The sequence below is a fragment of the Bombus pascuorum genome, chromosome 9 (assembly GCF_905332965.1).
Source record: "Bombus pascuorum chromosome 9, iyBomPasc1.1, whole genome shotgun sequence".
Classification (NCBI taxonomy): Eukaryota; Metazoa; Arthropoda; class Insecta; order Hymenoptera; family Apidae; genus Bombus; species Bombus pascuorum.
This window is the reverse complement of record NC_083496.1, coordinates 2,565,629-2,582,383: the sequence shown is the minus strand read 5'-3', so window position 1 is coordinate 2,582,383 and position 16,755 is coordinate 2,565,629. Positions and strand designations below refer to the sequence as shown.

Sequence of the window (16,755 nt, the reverse complement as noted above, 5' to 3'; positions counted from 1 at the left end):
AGATCGAATATCGCGTTAACGCAACGCTTCGTTCGCAATTCTCTTTCAAATTCCATTCTTTAACATTGTAACCGCAAAGAGGAATTCCACGCGTTATATTCGTTTTTCTCGCCTATATGGTAATTTTACGAAATAAAATAATATACAACAATACGTAATATATAATTAAACAGAAGAAAGAAACTAATCGATTCCTATTCGACTGTTTGTTTTTCAGATGGCAAATTCCCATACATCATGAAACTGTGCTTCTCGTCGTCGCGCACCATACCAACGAGTTTCCCGCCGAGCAGCGGCAGCACGTCGAGCAATTCCGCCGGTAATGGCCACGTCAAAATGCAGCAGGACTCGGAATAGAACGGCGAGGTCCAGGGCCAGCAGCGTCAACGTCAGCGCCAGCGTCCCTCTCTCGCCCTGCACCCGTTGTGTGCCCCGACGGGCACGGCCCTGCACCCAGCCGCAGCGATTACACTATCCCCGGTTTTACCGCCGCCCGTGCCGCCTCCCTTGCCGCCCACCTGCGTCCTGATCGCCACCCCGACTCTATATCCTACCGTGCCACCGCCGCCACCGCCTCCGTTACCTACGTTCTGGCCGTACGGATGAGAGAAGCAGCGGGCCTACTCGCCGGACGAGGTAGCAATACGAGACAACAACCACGATAACGAAACCTCGTTCACCTATAAATTCTTCTCATGCGCTGCTGCTACTACAATTCTTCTTCTCCTACTCGTCGCGTGGTGACCACCTGGCAAAGATCAGACGCTGGTCACTGGAAGAATCGGTTCCGTTCGAGGGTCAGCGAGACGGAACTCGGCCTCGAGAATCGAGGAGAACAAATTAAGATAATCTGGCTCGAAAAGGTTTCTCGCTGGAAAAGATGATCGCGGCGTCGGCGAGATCATCGTCGTCGACAGGGTGGAGCGTGGCACGAGTGGGCTGCACGAAAGTCATCGAGGATCGTCCGCATAACTGGATAAATGGAAATGTCGAGAAAGGCGAAACATCGAGAGGCAGCGATGTTCATCTTTCTTTTGCCTGTTGCTTTCTGCCCCTCTCGATCAATTTACACACTATGCTCTGTATAATCTTTACACCTTTTTCTTTGTTCGTTTTCTTTATAGTTTCCTTTTGTTTCTTTTCTCTATGCACTTTATTTCGATTCCACTCTATTCTTCTTTCGTTTCTTCTTTCCTCCTTGCGTTGCTTTGGCGAGGTCCGGGTATACGTGCTTAGTCCGTAGCGCGGAGATCCCGAACGGTGTTTGCGCACCGATTCTCCACGGTGTGCTACCAGTGTGTGTGTGTGTGTCAGTATTAATTCGAGACGAATCCTCTCGTCGTTGAAATTCATTGATAAACTGAACGAAGCAAAGGAATATGATTTTTCCTTTTTTGGGACAAAGGAAACAATTGGAAAAATACGGCAGAGGATTCGATTCGTCGCTTTCGCGGAAGCTTCTTTCCTTCTGTTAGACGCTAGGATCGCGAAGGATTGAACTTGTATATATAGAGAGAATGAGCAAGACCCTGCGTCTAATAGGAGTATGCCATGGTGGCCACGGATTACATATCATGGGCTGGGGAAGCAAGACCAATAAGTTTCGTGGGCAACTGTCGAGAAATTGTCGTGTACTCGCGACTATTACTCGTTATCGTTGTTCGAAGAGACATTCGAAACAAAATAAAAAAAAAAAGAAGAAAAGATTTGAAAAAATTGACAAAAAAGAAGTGAAAAATCGACAGTTTCACGCGAAACAGACAGACCATTAACACAACAGTCGCTTCTACGTTGATCCAGCGTGTATGACGTTTCACGTCATTCGTTTCACGTTATTCGTTTTCGTAGCGCGTGTGCCGTTCTGAAAAAAGGAAACAGAATTTGTGGCACATGGACGAGCTACTACAATATATCAGTTTTACGTGCAGATTTTAACCGGAATAAATAAGAAAAAGAAAAATGAAACGAAAGAAGCAAGCGTAACGAAAAAGACACCTCCACGATCTCGAAGCCGAGTGCACCGTGTTCCTCGTTGACCATTTCTCATGGGATCCAATAAATCGGAGGTTCCTCATTGACCATTAGAAACTACACACAGGATACTGTTATCTGAGAGTGTTCAGAGGATCTGGATCGATCGTTCATACGAGTAGGTCCGCCTAGGGGAATGAAAAAACCTGACACTACTCCGTCACGACGAACGAGACAAACAAACAGATATAAATAATAATAAAACAGTTGCATTCGACTCGCGAGAATCTTTTGCTATACAGCAAAGAACGAGAGGAAGAAAAAGAAAAAAAAGTTATGCAACTAAATAACTGGATAAGAAACGGGAAAGTCTCGCTATTCTCCGATTACTGATAGCTCTGTCTGTCGTTGTTTTATATACTCTGTACGTGTATATATCTATATTATATATTGATATCTATACATGCGCTTCGAACGAATATCTATTTATGTTTTCACATTGTTCAGATTTTATTTACAACGCTTGGAATTGTGCTCGAATAGAGAGGGAGAGGAAAAAGAGGAAGAAAGAAGAGAAAAAAACGAAGTTCGGTGAAAAAGCGTTTGCTTTTCGCGCGCAGAATCTCGGATTCTTCGGTCTCGCGATATCCGGTTGCATGTATTGCCGGAGATCGGTCGGAAAATAGGGTGGAAAAAATGAAAAGAAAAAAGAAAAACATGGAAAGATGGATGCTCGCGGTTCGTCTCGAATGCGGGTCGCTTCTTCTTTTCGTGTCGCACGAGGAAGCTTCTCGCGAGTCTCGGTTTTTGGAGGAGGAAAACGATTAAAGGAAAAATGGAAGTAAAAGATGGGGGGAGGGGGGGAAAGGATGGAAAGAAAGACGTTCGTATTTATCGATCGGAAGAATGGGAAATCGTTGATGTCTCCTGCTTCCTCGACGATACGCGAGATAAGGATGGAATTGCAGAGGAGAAAAGAACGAGAAACCGAAAGTCCGCCCGAGCTGTAGTGTTCAGGTTGCGACGTCGACTCGATACCAGTGCACTGCTATAGAAAGAGGAAAATGTTAAAAGAAAGCAGAAAAAAAAAAAATACAAAGCTAGGAAGAGAAAGAGAGGAAAGCCAAACGAACGAAGGTTATATTCTCTTCAAACGCTCGTACACTATTGATCAGATCGCGGACTGTGAATTGAATTTTATATGAATACAATGAAGTCGACGACACACAATATATATTAGTGGTCCCACGGCAATATTTTGTCGGGCCGGGGGGCGTTTTTATAAGAAAGGTTTTAGATCTCCGATTTAAGAAATAAAACAAAAAAAAGTGCATAAAAAAAATGCGAAAAAAAGCGTAAGGTTAAAGCAAAATAATAATAATAATAATAATACAAGTACATATAAAGGTAATAAGTTGTGTTTTTTTCGAAGTGAACCAAATGATTACTCTAAATAAATGTAAAAAAATAAAAAAATAAAAAACAAAAAATGATGATAGAGACTTGACTCGGCCATACGTAACGTAAGATAATAAGAAATAAAACAAAATACAAACAAACAAGTGGGGGAAGAAAAAGGGCTAAACGCGTTGGTTTACCCCTCTTTTTAAAAGGATGCGTGGGAGAGAGCGAGAGAGAGAGAGAGAGAGAAAGAAAGAAGATAGCCGCCGTTTTTGTCCATTGATCGCGAGAGAGAGACCTAACTTACGCAAACAAAAAAAGAAAAAAAAAAGAAAATATATAATAACGAGAATTATAAACTTAAATAAGGGAATTAAGGAAAAAAAAGGTGTTTATATTCGAGGCAATATTTGTTACAATACAACTAGAGGATAAGTTGTACATCGTTTTAAGAGGCTCATTACACAAAAGCGAGGATCGAGACTATTGAGTGTCGAGAAAAAACGAGAAGAAGAATGCAAGGCAAGGATTATGATAAAGCAAATTTAGAGAAATTATGGAGAAGGTTAAACGAGAGTTTCTCATTTGGAAAAATGGAAAAGATTGTTTATCAATCGTAGAGTGATACGTATAGGTGTATATCGACGCAAGTGAGAGAGAGAGAGAGAGAGAGAGAAAATGTGCGTGTGCGTGAGGGAGAGAAAGAGAGAGAGAGAGATAGTGAGAGTGAAAGAGAGAAAGAGATAAAAAGAGAGTGACAAAGGTACTAAACTAAAAAATGACGAAAAACGAGATGAGAAAACAAAGAACAATTTAAGCAAACTAACAAAGAAGATGCACTATAATTAAAACGATGTGCTCGATGATCGTTGCGTTGACGACAGTGATCGTTCGTTTATTGTTTTTCGATTCCTGTTCACGATAAATGTTATATTCTGTTTCACGATTTGCAGATATTATATTTCTTTCTCTTCCGTCTTGTTTTTTAAGCGACCACGTGTCGAAGGACCGTAAAGTTGTTTTTACATCACATTATCGTACTTTTTACTATGAATTATAGTAAAATCGTTATTTTTATTGCTACTATTAGTATTATTACGAATAATAATAGAAACAGTAATAATACTAACGATTTTACTATAATTCTCTCTCTCTCTCCTCTTCGTCTCTCTTTCTATTGTGTAATTATATATACATATAGGATTACAAAGAAATTAGGTTTTATGGTAGAGAGTAAACAGTCGTATCGCTATTTTATCCGACGATGAAAAATATTTGGGAATTTTTGTTTTAAAATAGAGAGCAGGACCTAACGCGTAAGGTAAAGAGGAGAAAGGAAAAAAGAAATAGATTTAAGAATTTAGGACTTGTAATCATATCATAACATTTTGTAGATATATGTATATATATTATACACACAACATACGCAAACACACGCATATATATATAATACATATATACATATTAAATGTGATTTGCGGAGAATGGCATATTTAAATCAAGAGTGTATCGTTTCATAAATTCGTATGCCGATATGTGACAAACTATTAGAAAAATTTGTGTCGTTAGATCGAACGTAAGATCCGATTTTATTTTCTCTTTGTTCGATAAGAAAAACTGAAGAGTAATTCTTCAAGTATGAATCTATATGCAAAATCATTATTCGACTTTCTTAATCTCTCTCTTAATTTTTCTACCTCCTCCTTTCTTCACATTTTTTTAAATATCAATAACATTTGTTCGTTTTCTCAAACTTCGGTCGCGCGATACGTTATCCTCTCACGATATAGAAAGTTATTAAAAGCTTTCAAACGAACCGAGTTACACGAGAAACGCTTTGAGAAGGAACAAATAAAATAAAGCGAAACATAAAGTACCGGATGCACCTTCGCTTTTAAGGAATTGCGTGTTAGACACGTCGTCTCGTTTCGACGAAAAAGAATAATAGCTCGGCCGAACGATACCCTCCTGATGCGAATTCCACTCCGGTGTGATGTACTTTAGGTACACAGTTTTGCGAGAGTGAAAACCCATTAAGACAGATGAAAAAATGGTTGAATCTAAGGAGCAAAAAAAGAAAAAAACCAGTACATAAGTAAAATATAAAAAAGCGTATTGTATTTGAGAGGTCAAGCACGCATGCCAGACTGTCGCTTATTTTCTGACACTTTACCTGTACATGATGAGCGTGTGTGGTAAAGTAAATTTTACGCTAGTATACATGTTTAACAACGAACACTTGATAAAAAAAAAAAAAAATGGGAAAAAACGAAAAAAAAAAAACAATGAAAGAAACCACACATTTTCCCCGTGCTGTGTATTTCTATGTGCAACACTGGACAAAAGCAAAGAACTAAGCAAGCAACAATCTTTCAGAGTAATATTCCGTCGTGATGTCTCCCTATATATTTTTTTTTTTCGTTTTGTTTTCTGTTCTTCTCTTCATACGTTTCGCGACGAACGGAAAATTCACTCTGCTATCAATTACTACTACTACTACTATTATTATTATCATTAGCACTTTACATTTAGCTCTTCCCACCGTCGTGCGTTATATTCTTCATCGATTAGACCGAATGGCTGCTAAATTGTACCTCGTAGGAACGCGTGTGCACCTAATTCTAGACACGACGACGATCCTCCGGTTATACGATCGTGAGCCGGGCATCCGTGTAAAAAACTTTAATACAGAATGGCCGTGTATAGCAGCGTGTATCGGAGCGTGCGTGCTTTAGAAAGCGGATACAGGTACACGCGGAGAATCCTCCGTAAAACCTAAACAAAGCTAAAAAATCGCGACCGCTATCTCGTTCGAAGCGTGTTAGGTGGTGAAACAACAGTTTGTAAAGCGGTAGTTGCTTGTCTGTTGGAAGACGTTGCGCCTAGATCGACCGACGGCGGAAGGGTTAAATTTAAAGACACACACAGAGTTCTGAACGATCGCTGTGCTGTTCCATCGGAGGACGACGAGCTTCCACGAGCGAAGGATTTTTCCCAGTCCTTGGTTCTTTTCTTCGATCTTTCTCTTCGGAGGCTCGACGAAAAATATAAAAGACGCGCCGCGGTCGCGTTCCGGACGACGAGGCAATTGCGCAGAACGCGCCGTGAAACGTTAGCGATCGTATTCTTTCGGCTCGGCTTGTACATAGCTTCTTAATAACTTCGCTCTGTCTGTGAACGCTTGCTCGTGTGACAAAAATGAAACAGAAAAAGAAAAAACACGTAGCACGCAGCAATTTGCCGTTAAAATGATATCGTCTCGTTTCTTCGAATGAGTGAACACGGAAATGACAAAAGTGTACAAAAATGGAGAGAAAGCGCGCGTCGTCCGGAATCCAGGTCGTGTGTGTATATTATAAATATAAGAGAAATATATATATATATACATATACATATATATATATATATATCTGTGTGTGTGCGTGCGTACATGTGTGTGTTCGTCCTCCGACGATAAATATTCCCGTTGGAACAGAGAGAGATTCTTCTGTATGTACAAAAAAATCAAATTATAATTGTAGCGTGTAGAGAGTCTGTAACGATACAGTATTTCAGATAGCGTCTAAATAGCACTGTGTAAAACATACACACAAATACACACATACACACACCGACGATAAGAGATAAAGCAAAATTAAAATATACACTCGAAAGTTTAGAGAAAAAAAAGGAAGAAAAAAAAATTGAAAAAAAGAACAATACGAAATTTACGAGGTTGTAAAGCGAGAGAGAGAGAGAGAGAGAGAGGGAGAGAGCGAGAGTAAAGTCATGTGTGTCGATGATTAATTATCGACAGAGGGAGAGAGAGAGAGAAAGAGAGAGAGAGTGTGCGAGTGTGAGAAAAAATAAGAGATGAAAGAAGGATAGAAAGAAAAAGATAAACACGTTCGGTTTTGAGTCTTAAAACACGAAAATACATATCCCATCTGTATGTATATATTTGCAGTTCGCGTAAGAATTTCAATTATATATCGACGATTGAGTGTGTAATTATGATTGATTAGTATTATCGCGACGACGACGACGACGACGATGATGATTACGATGATGATGGTGATGACGACGATGATTATTACTATTATTATTATTATTATTATTAATTATTATTATTAATTATTATTATAATTAATTAATTATTATTTATAGTTCCAATTTTGTGAAAATTGGAACGAATTAAGTAATGTTACGACGATCGATATTGCGTTTAAAAGCGTTAGGTTTAATGTTTGTAGTTAGGTAATGTTAGGTAGATTGGAGAGTAGGTACATATCGTTAATATTGTTATTGATTAATAGTATTGCGAAAAAAGGTATTACTGCCGGGTGCGCTTTGATTTCTTTTGTTCGCAAGAAGGCTCGTTGCTCTCGTTCGTTGCGATATCCGAGCGACGCGGCCACGCGAGATCCTTTCGATCATTTTACTGTTTTCAAATATTAATGTTGCATCGCTGATCGAAAACGAAAGCGAAGGGGCAAAAAGAAAAATGACACTCGTCCGTATTTGCGACCACGACAGAAATGAAAAAGAATAAAAGAATAAAGGAACAAGAGAAAGAACAAGTACCTGTGCTAACGTCGATATCTCGAATAAGTCTCGAAACGGTCGCTCCGATCTCGCGACTTACCACGTTTCAAGTAATTATATTTTTATGCAATTAATCGGATGCATTGATGCCTGCAAGTACTCGAAGCGTGCCTGAGAAGAATTCCAATAGCAAGAAAAAAACACGAGTATGATGTTCCCTAAACGTTTCCCTCTCTGTATCTTTTTTTTCTTTCTTTATTTCTTACGATATCCAGTGTTTGTTTAAGCCGCTGTAAACAACGTTTGAAACATCGTTGCCCGAGGTTTCTTTCCGGATATACTCGATGGAAGCAGCTTCGAGTGCCATAAAGCATCAAGCAATCGCGCGTTCTTTCTCGCTGCAACACCGGAAACCGCTCTGGGCCAAACAAAATAAACCAAAGCGCAGTAACCTTTTTAGCGATCCCTCCTTCCCCTCTAAGTATTACCAAGTAACATATACCTGCCCCACATATCAAAATCTTACGTATCCCAAAAGCACTACCATACGCCATATCAATGTTTCGAAACGTTTAACCCTCGAAACGTGTCCTTTTCAACAATGATACGCGTTTCTTTCCCCCTCATCCCTTGTCCCTTTTTGTCTCTATTTCGGCGTCTCGTTTATACACGCTGTGAAAATTTTAGGCTATACATACCAAATTTATCCCTTTTCTCCCTTTGAAAAGAAAGATCAAAGGAAAAAAAATCATTCCCTCCCCTCTCCTATCCCTCTTCATCGTTCCTTTTCATTTCCTCCTCCCAAACTGAAGAAAAAAAAAGAACATAATCCACCTCGTTATTGTACATCTGAGCCAAGAAGGGTCTCTATGCTCTGTCTTCCCATCGCTGCGTCAAAAGACAAACTAGATTGTAATAAGAATTTGTTGACACTGTATACATTATTATACATTGATTGTACACGCATCAGCAACATCACACACTCGAAATACTCGACATCGGTACACGTATTATACATTCACCAAACACTCACCATCGCACGTCATTCAACATACACCAAGACCAACACGACAACCAGGCACTGCGTCAAGATAGCCGAAGATGGATAGGTAATGCTATTCTTCGTTGAACGAGGTTTCGTTTCGCCACGCGGAGACACCCGTGGATCGTCACGATTTCGGGATCGATACGGAGGGAAAATATGGCGCCATGTTCCTCAAGGTTGACGATCTTCGAGTGTACAGATCAGAATATTTTAAGTTTAATTTCCTGATTAATTTGATCGATTAATTATCAATTTTGCAACTTTCCAGGGAAAATTTTAGCGTCAACGTGTTTGAATTTTAAGTTATTTAGAAACGTGATTTCTAAATCTAGTGTACGTTGAAATTTTAACGTTGTTGAAAGCTTTTAGTGATCGACTTTCTTTCATATATATAATTTCCAACTTTTATCAATGTTAAAAGAAATCGCGAAACGAGAAAATGTCGAAAAATCGCAACTACGGTGATCTACAGTGGTTGTAAAACGACCTTGTTTTATAAGTCTCGATACCCGGGATACGAGCATTAACCATCCATAATTAGTCTGTGATGTCGCAGCGCACGTTCATTCGAGACATTAGAAAATTAAGAAAGATAAACATCAGATACGACACGTAGAAGCGATCGTAGATATTCAAACACACATCGAACGAAGAGGTGACACATTCACACAACGGCGAAGAGACAGGAGACACAGACAGACAGACACACACTCCAATATATGATTACTCTTTAAACGAAAACAAAAGGATAAAAAAAAATAATAATAATAATTAATGATGTAATGTGTATATTAATACTTGTATGTCGTACGCTCTAATGTTGTTTGAAGAGTTATTTGCGAGTCAATTATCTGTGCCTAGCAGCCCTGTGCACCTTATCAAATGTACCACCGTTCAGATGAAAAATTAAAAATAATAATGGGAAAAAAAGTAAAGAAAGATGCTGATTGAACCAAAAAAATAAAATAATAATGATAATAAACAAACAAGCATTAAACGAAAACAACAAACAATTAAAGAAAAATACGAAACGAACGAAAGCTAAAACACTCACATACACACGCGCACGCGCGTACACTCACACACCCACGCACGCAAAGGAAACAGCATATATATTACTATAGATATACATAGTTTCGAGCAAGAAATAATTCATTCGATATACACGCACGTGTGTTTCTCGCGACGACAACAGTAACAAAGATAAAGATATACAGCAACAATAACCCACAACATATTAAACAAGAAAGCCAATGAAACAGTGAAACAGAAAGAAACAACAACAAAAAAAAAGATACATACGGAAATGAAGGAAGATTAAAAAAAAAAAACAAAAAAACAAAACTTGCACCCTGTATACATAGTTCGCACAATGATCTGTTCCTATTTTGGAATCAGTTTTTTCGGATTTGCCAAGAATGTATTATCTACAGATTCTATATGAAAGAAAAAAAGAAATGAAAATATATATAGAAAAACTGATTATGAAATATAAATAATTGAAATCCCATTAGTTCTGGAATTGTTACCCTTTTCGACCGAATTTTCCGTCGTCGTGTGTGCCAGCCGCGTCGTTTCCCACACTCGTATACATATATAAATAAACGAACAAAACGAAGAATAAATAGAATCGTAGAAAAGTAAAGCGGGAGAACCAACGGGAAATATAAAAAAGGAATTAATATAACAGCCACAGAGATAGTGAGAGAGAGAGAGAGAGGGTGAGAATAAACAAAATCGTAAAAAAGAAACTAAACAATAAAAACATGCATCGTTCGTGATTCGCTTTTCAAAGCTATATAGCAGCTTAATTGGAACACGAGGTATCCTCTTCGTTTCGTGCAATCCTGTAGTAATTCATCTCGATCATCCAACTCCAAGTCCACTAGAACGGTTGTTACTAGTCGCAAACGAGGAAATCACGAGACCAAAAACTAAGGTATAAAAAATAAAAAGTAAGGTAAAATAAAAGTAGTAGAGAGATAATTATTAGAATCGAAGAAGATATTTAAAAGAAGTTAGAAATGGGTAGAGTCACGCGCGACGATGTGACAACTCGTTTCTAGTGGCACTTTTCGACCACATCGTATCCGCGATTTTCACGCGACACAGAGCTCCTGCTTCAGGGTAGCACTTTGTAAGACGTTCGTTAAAGCAAATAGTAGCGCGTCATGATACGCGAGGCCCTCGAGGAACGACCAGACGATTTTTCCTTAGGTTCAAATGGCAAACACGGAAGAGAATATCGTGGCACGAACTATTGGCGGAATGAACCAGGCGACAAACGCGATTTTTAACGTTTTTCGATCCTGTTTCATCGCCGCCTGTATTTAACAAAATATTAAAAAAAAACAAAAACCAAATCGCGTTGAAACTTGAATAAAACGTACACTCGCCAACAAAGAGAATACACATGTATAAAGTAAAAGAAACTGAAACCAAAAAAAAGCAAGCAAAATAGCAAAACAAATAATAAGGAAGAACGAGATAAAAAATTCATCTAAATACGTAGACCGTCACACACTGAACACAACAGCACAACCATCCACGATCCACGCACATTCATGTTTATATACGATTATTATGTATTGTATGTGTATAAAAAGATCACCGACAGTCTGACTCATTCATTCATTTCTTTATGCGAACATCTCGCCAACCGATCCACTGAATTCGACGCTCACACACCACGGTCCTAGAGGTATGTGGGACGCTTGTACACGTGTGTCTATAATTGAGAAACAGGCAAAAAAAAAAAAAAAGAAAAAAGAAAAGAAAAGAAAACAGAAAAAAATACACGCGAGAATTCGATGCCTGCTTCGAGCTCTCTGTTCACGAAGACCGCTTTTCACAATCCGCTGTCGAAATCATCCCTATTAACGTTTGTCTTCTGCTGTTCTTCTTGTCGGATGTAAGTTTGAAAGGATGCGGGCATATTTCGAACGAAACGCGTATTTAAAGAAATCATTCTAAATTATAGATACTCGTTGGAGAATTTCTCGCGTACGCTGTTCATTCTATTTCAATCGTAGGCGAGAGATTCGTCGATAGGACGGTTTTAGGATAGTCGGACGATGCGGGAGAGTAATCGACGAGGAAAACCGGGAATACGGACTGGTATATCGTTCGCGAGCGGGCGGAAAGAAGGCGGAGGAAACGTGGACAGAGACGTGAAAAGCAGCTGGAACGAATCGGTTGATGTTTGTAGAAGCGACAGGTTGCAAGGGACACGATAAAAAGGCAGTGAAACGAACGACGAGTTACAGGAAATACATGAAAGAAAAAGAGAAAAGAAATGAATATTTGGGAGAGAACAACATAGGTACGAAAGGAACATCGAGCACAGAGGAATAATAATTACACGTTGAGAGAAAGAGAGAGAGAGGAAGAATGTGAGAGTGGGAGAGAAAGGGAGAGAGAGAAAGAAGAATGAAAGGTATGTTGAAAAAAAAAAAAAAAGAAAGAATAATGAAAAGAGCACACTCACTGAGCGCCGCTAGTAAAAGACATGGTAGGCTATTATTATCGCTAAATAGTCGCTAGCCGATAGTGATGTAGTTTACCCTTTAGAGTTATTTTAAGTTCTTAATTATAATATGATTATTATTAAATTTATTATCGTATCACATTACACACTGTAACACTTCTATTATATAATAACAAGAAATATTTACCTGTGCATATTGACATATTAATGGAGTCACATCATTAAAACATATACTACTCAATATATTCAGCGTCAGCGACTCGATTCATTAACACCCACACCATATACCATGCATATTATATGCATATATGTGTATATATATATATACCTTTACTACTCAAAGATACAATAATTTTAATCCCTCCGAGATTTGCAAATGATACCGTGTGTCGACCATCGCCATCTCCGGTTCACGACCATGGTTTCTTAATTTCTGTTTTCGATCCTCGTTTATTGTAAGTTATTGTTTACTTTTTTATGATTGACGGATGGAATCGATCGTTTCGAGAAAGACCTGATTTTCCATCGAGTTTTGTTCCTATTTCTTTGTGCTAGATTTATATTTAAAAAATGAACAGAAATTACTTGCAAATTGTTATTTGTTTAGAAACATAGTTACGCGAGTAATCGATGAACTTTTGATTTTTATTCTGTTTTCAAAACGACCGATTCAATCGTGTTGAAGTTCGCGGTTCGTAGATACTTTTTATCATTTCCGTGAGCAATTGTCGAAATAGATAATATTAAGTTTTAAATGTGAAAGCTTTAAAAATAATATACTGTATATCTAGTTGGATTGAATTTGAAAGTTTAAATTATCACGAAAACGTTGTTTGAAGCGAAATGTAAAACAACGAATTTATCGAGAAAATTTCGCTCCTATTCGTTCCGTCGATCGTCATATATTTTACGAGCAAATATTTTCTTTTTTTAATTTATCGTACGTTTGTTACAACCGGATGTGCAAATGTCATTGTTTCGTTACGAAATTTCATCGAACGAATACTTTCCATCGTCAAGTATAAATATTTAACTTGTCATTTACGAATACAACTTTTAGTTCTATTTTATTCCCACGATTTCCCATATGAGACGACAACAAGAGGAAACGTGAAAATCCTTCACAGATATTCCTTGCTAATCCGTAGAAAAGCCAAGAAAATAAATAGTTCCGAATGAAACCCAAACAGATTAATTCTCGACATTTTCCTTTGAGAATTTCAACACTGAATTACGCTATCTTTGTCACATAATCACCACCAGCTTGCAGACAAAGGAATACAATGCAACGCGCCTCACATAATTCCAACTGTTCTATTTTTCGTTGACAATTCCCAAGGCGAGAGCAAAGTGGCGCAAAGTCGTGGAAACAACGTTGTGTTTCAATTTTCGCGTAATATCATTGCGCAAACACCACGATAAGATGACTCGTGCAATTCCCCAGTGGAAATACGCGACAAATCCCAACACTTTATTGCTTAAAACGTTGCCACAAATTACATCGAATTTCCATACGATCGCGTGTGACTTCCCGTGTACGGTGTTGGTCGAAACAAATTACAAATTCATCCAATGCTTAAAGAAAAATGTTCTTTAATCCGATTATGCTTTCTTTCTTACGAATATTACTTTCGAAATTGCTTCAACAAAACGTATTTAATTTTAATTTGAGTTTAAAGTTATTAAGAGGAAAAGTAATCTAAAATTTAATCCTTTATTTAACCATCAACTGACATTGTTATAAATGATCGTAAAAGTTTGAATTGGATTATCTAATCAGAAGCATCCGAATGAAATTGGAGCACCTAATTTCAATTCGTATCCTATATTTTACACGATAAATGACATTAATGATCTTTAGTAAAATATAGCGTACAAACTAGAACGAAATGAACTTTAAAACCGAGTAATCTAGCGCAAACAGTTACAGGTCATTCGCGACCCAACGATACCGATCCACGGTTTATCATAGACGGTCTTATTAAAAAAATTATACCATACAAATATATGTATTGTTTGATTAAAACCATCAAATTCTCCTAACACGATACACGATCATTTTATTTTTTCTTTCTTTTTTTTTTTTTTTTTTTTTTTTTGAACTGATCTCCACACCAAGTCACATCGATTCGACCATTCGACCATCTATCAACATGATAAACATTTGCGCGTTAAGGGTGACAAACTGCGAGCGTATCTATCGCGATGAAACGCGTAAAACGTTGAAAGAAACTAGACTGGGCCGGGCGAGTCTTTCGATAAAGCGAAAATAACGGGATCTTGATAAGGACTGCTTGAAATAGAGCTGCTTGTGCATGCAATCGATTCGCGCGAGCTTTTATTAGTAGTTTATTCGCTAGATCTTGGCCGCAAGCATGCGCACGTTTTCAACGGTCGACCGTTATGTGTCTTGTCTTCTTCTGTCGCACGAAAATCAACCACCGAACATCCATCGATGTTCTCGTTTCCACGTTTTACATTGTCGCATGCAGTGATTACGCACGGTTATCCATTGGAAATTGTTTAATTAATTCAAAAGAACCAGTCCGATTCTGTGGTGTTACGACCAGAAGATCCATTTCGCGCGTGGTTTCGTATGGAAATATCCTATTGAGTTTATGTTAATGGAACGGTCCTTGAAGAAAAAGTATAAGACATCTGCATCCTTCGGATAATCTGCCACGAAATTTTCCAAACAAACGATTTGGAATTTGAAAGTTGAGAGCCGAGAATATTGGAAGTTAAAATTCCAGCTTTTTGAATTTTTGATGTAGAGTTGCGGTTCTGAAATGCAATATTTCTCAAATTTTCAAGTTGAAGTTCGAAACGATTGGACACCATGGAATTGAAATAATCGGACTAAGTGTTTAGAACGTTTTCAATACGAATTACACGTCTGAAAAGTTATACTACACAGGACTAGACCACAACACACGACACTGCAACGGATTATTCAGACGAAACGCAACACACAGGAAATCTGTTTTAAATCGTCACTATGCTAAGTAGGACACGTTCCTACGATGCTTTTGCTAAATGTAATTCTTAAATAAACTTTCCAGATGATCGCTAGAAGCTTATATAGTCTTCGAACGAAAAATTCACTGCGACAATAATCGGATATTGTACTAAAGCATATGCTATTGTCTATAGTTGAAAATGATAAAAAAAGAAAAAAGAAAGAAAATACCATAGAATCTTCTCTACACTGCGATTAAGGGATATAAAGGAGGGAACAATTCCAGAAGCAGCGATTAGATTAAAAACCGATGTAAGTAATATATTTTCATATTTACAAGGATTTTTAGTTGTAAGTTGAATAAGTCGGATAGTTGAATATATGAATGTATGTATACATATAATATGTGTTGCGCTTGTAAAAATATAAAGTGCGTTTTTTCAAAACGTATTTATTCCATCGACGTAGGGAAGAAAAATACCTTTGAACGAGACTGAGAGAGAGAGAGGAAGAGAAAGAGAGAGAGAGAGAGAGAGTAAGGTCATATGCTTTGTCTTTCTTCTTTGATTTCTACCGCGAAACGTTTGTTCGACGTTCTCATTTCGGAATAAAAATACAATAAATGGAGAAAAAGAAAAAAAGAAAAGACTAAAAACGCTGTATCGTCGCTGTGAGTACGGAAGAAAGGACGAGCGAAAATAAAAAGCAATTTCCGTTCGACGCAACGAGTACATTTTGAAAGAACGCCACGAATAGGTATGCTTTCACTGAAAGCGATTAATTTCCGAGAACTTCGTTTCGTTCCTCGATCGCGAACAACCACGTAACGTCGTTTTTTATTTCTTCTCTGTGTTTTCTTTTCCATTTTTATGTTTCTGTACCAATGTTATTCTCCTTTCGCGAATTAATTTTTCGACGAGAAAATTGCCTCGAATTTCATTTACCGCGAAACAAAGCTACATGCGTCGTCCGATGTATTTCTTACGATTTGGTAAAAGTACAATAATCTATGGACCGTGGAAAAAATTCTTCGCTTTTCTATTTTTTTCTTCTCTTTTGTTTCAAACGGATCCTTAGCGTACGAGTCCACCAAGCGAAAAAAAGTTTCGTTTTCTGTTCGCAGCTTTCGGGAAGGCACGTAGTGAAGAATCGCTAAGACGAAATATAAAAACGTTCCCGCGGAATCCGTTGGCGAGGACTTCGGTTATCGCGCCCGTTCCACCCCTCTCAACACATGACTCGGTACACCGGGGGGCAGAGCCGCTGCTTCTCCACCCCTCGCTTCCGGATCGTTGTTGGCTGCTTCGGAAGCCTTGAACCTCTTGTACTTCCCTTCAAAAACAAAAACATTTATTTATCTAAAATAAA

General features: G+C 38.2%; 2 protein-coding genes across 4 annotated transcripts in view; one reads left to right on the top strand and one right to left on the bottom strand.

The window, feature by feature from the left end:
* The window catches only part of LOC132910277 (heterogeneous nuclear ribonucleoprotein L), a 168,651-nt gene extending 158,744 nt beyond the window's left edge, over positions 1–9,907 (top strand). For both annotated transcript variants that reach the window (XM_060965835.1, XM_060965836.1), the window contains exon 11: positions 218–9,907. In XM_060965835.1, coding sequence (XP_060821818.1) covers positions 218–357 — 140 coding nt within the window. In that variant the 3' untranslated portion in view covers positions 358–9,907. The remainder of the gene's footprint in view (positions 1–217) is intronic.
* Positions 9,908–15,682: 5,775 nt separating this feature from the next.
* The window catches only part of LOC132910272 (protein stum), a 28,007-nt gene continuing 26,934 nt past the window's right edge, over positions 15,683–16,755 (bottom strand). For both annotated transcript variants that reach the window (XM_060965830.1, XM_060965831.1), the window contains exon 9: positions 15,683–16,719. In XM_060965830.1, the coding sequence (XP_060821813.1) occupies positions 16,592–16,719 (128 nt within the window). In that variant the 3' untranslated portion in view covers positions 15,683–16,591. The remainder of the gene's footprint in view (positions 16,720–16,755) is intronic.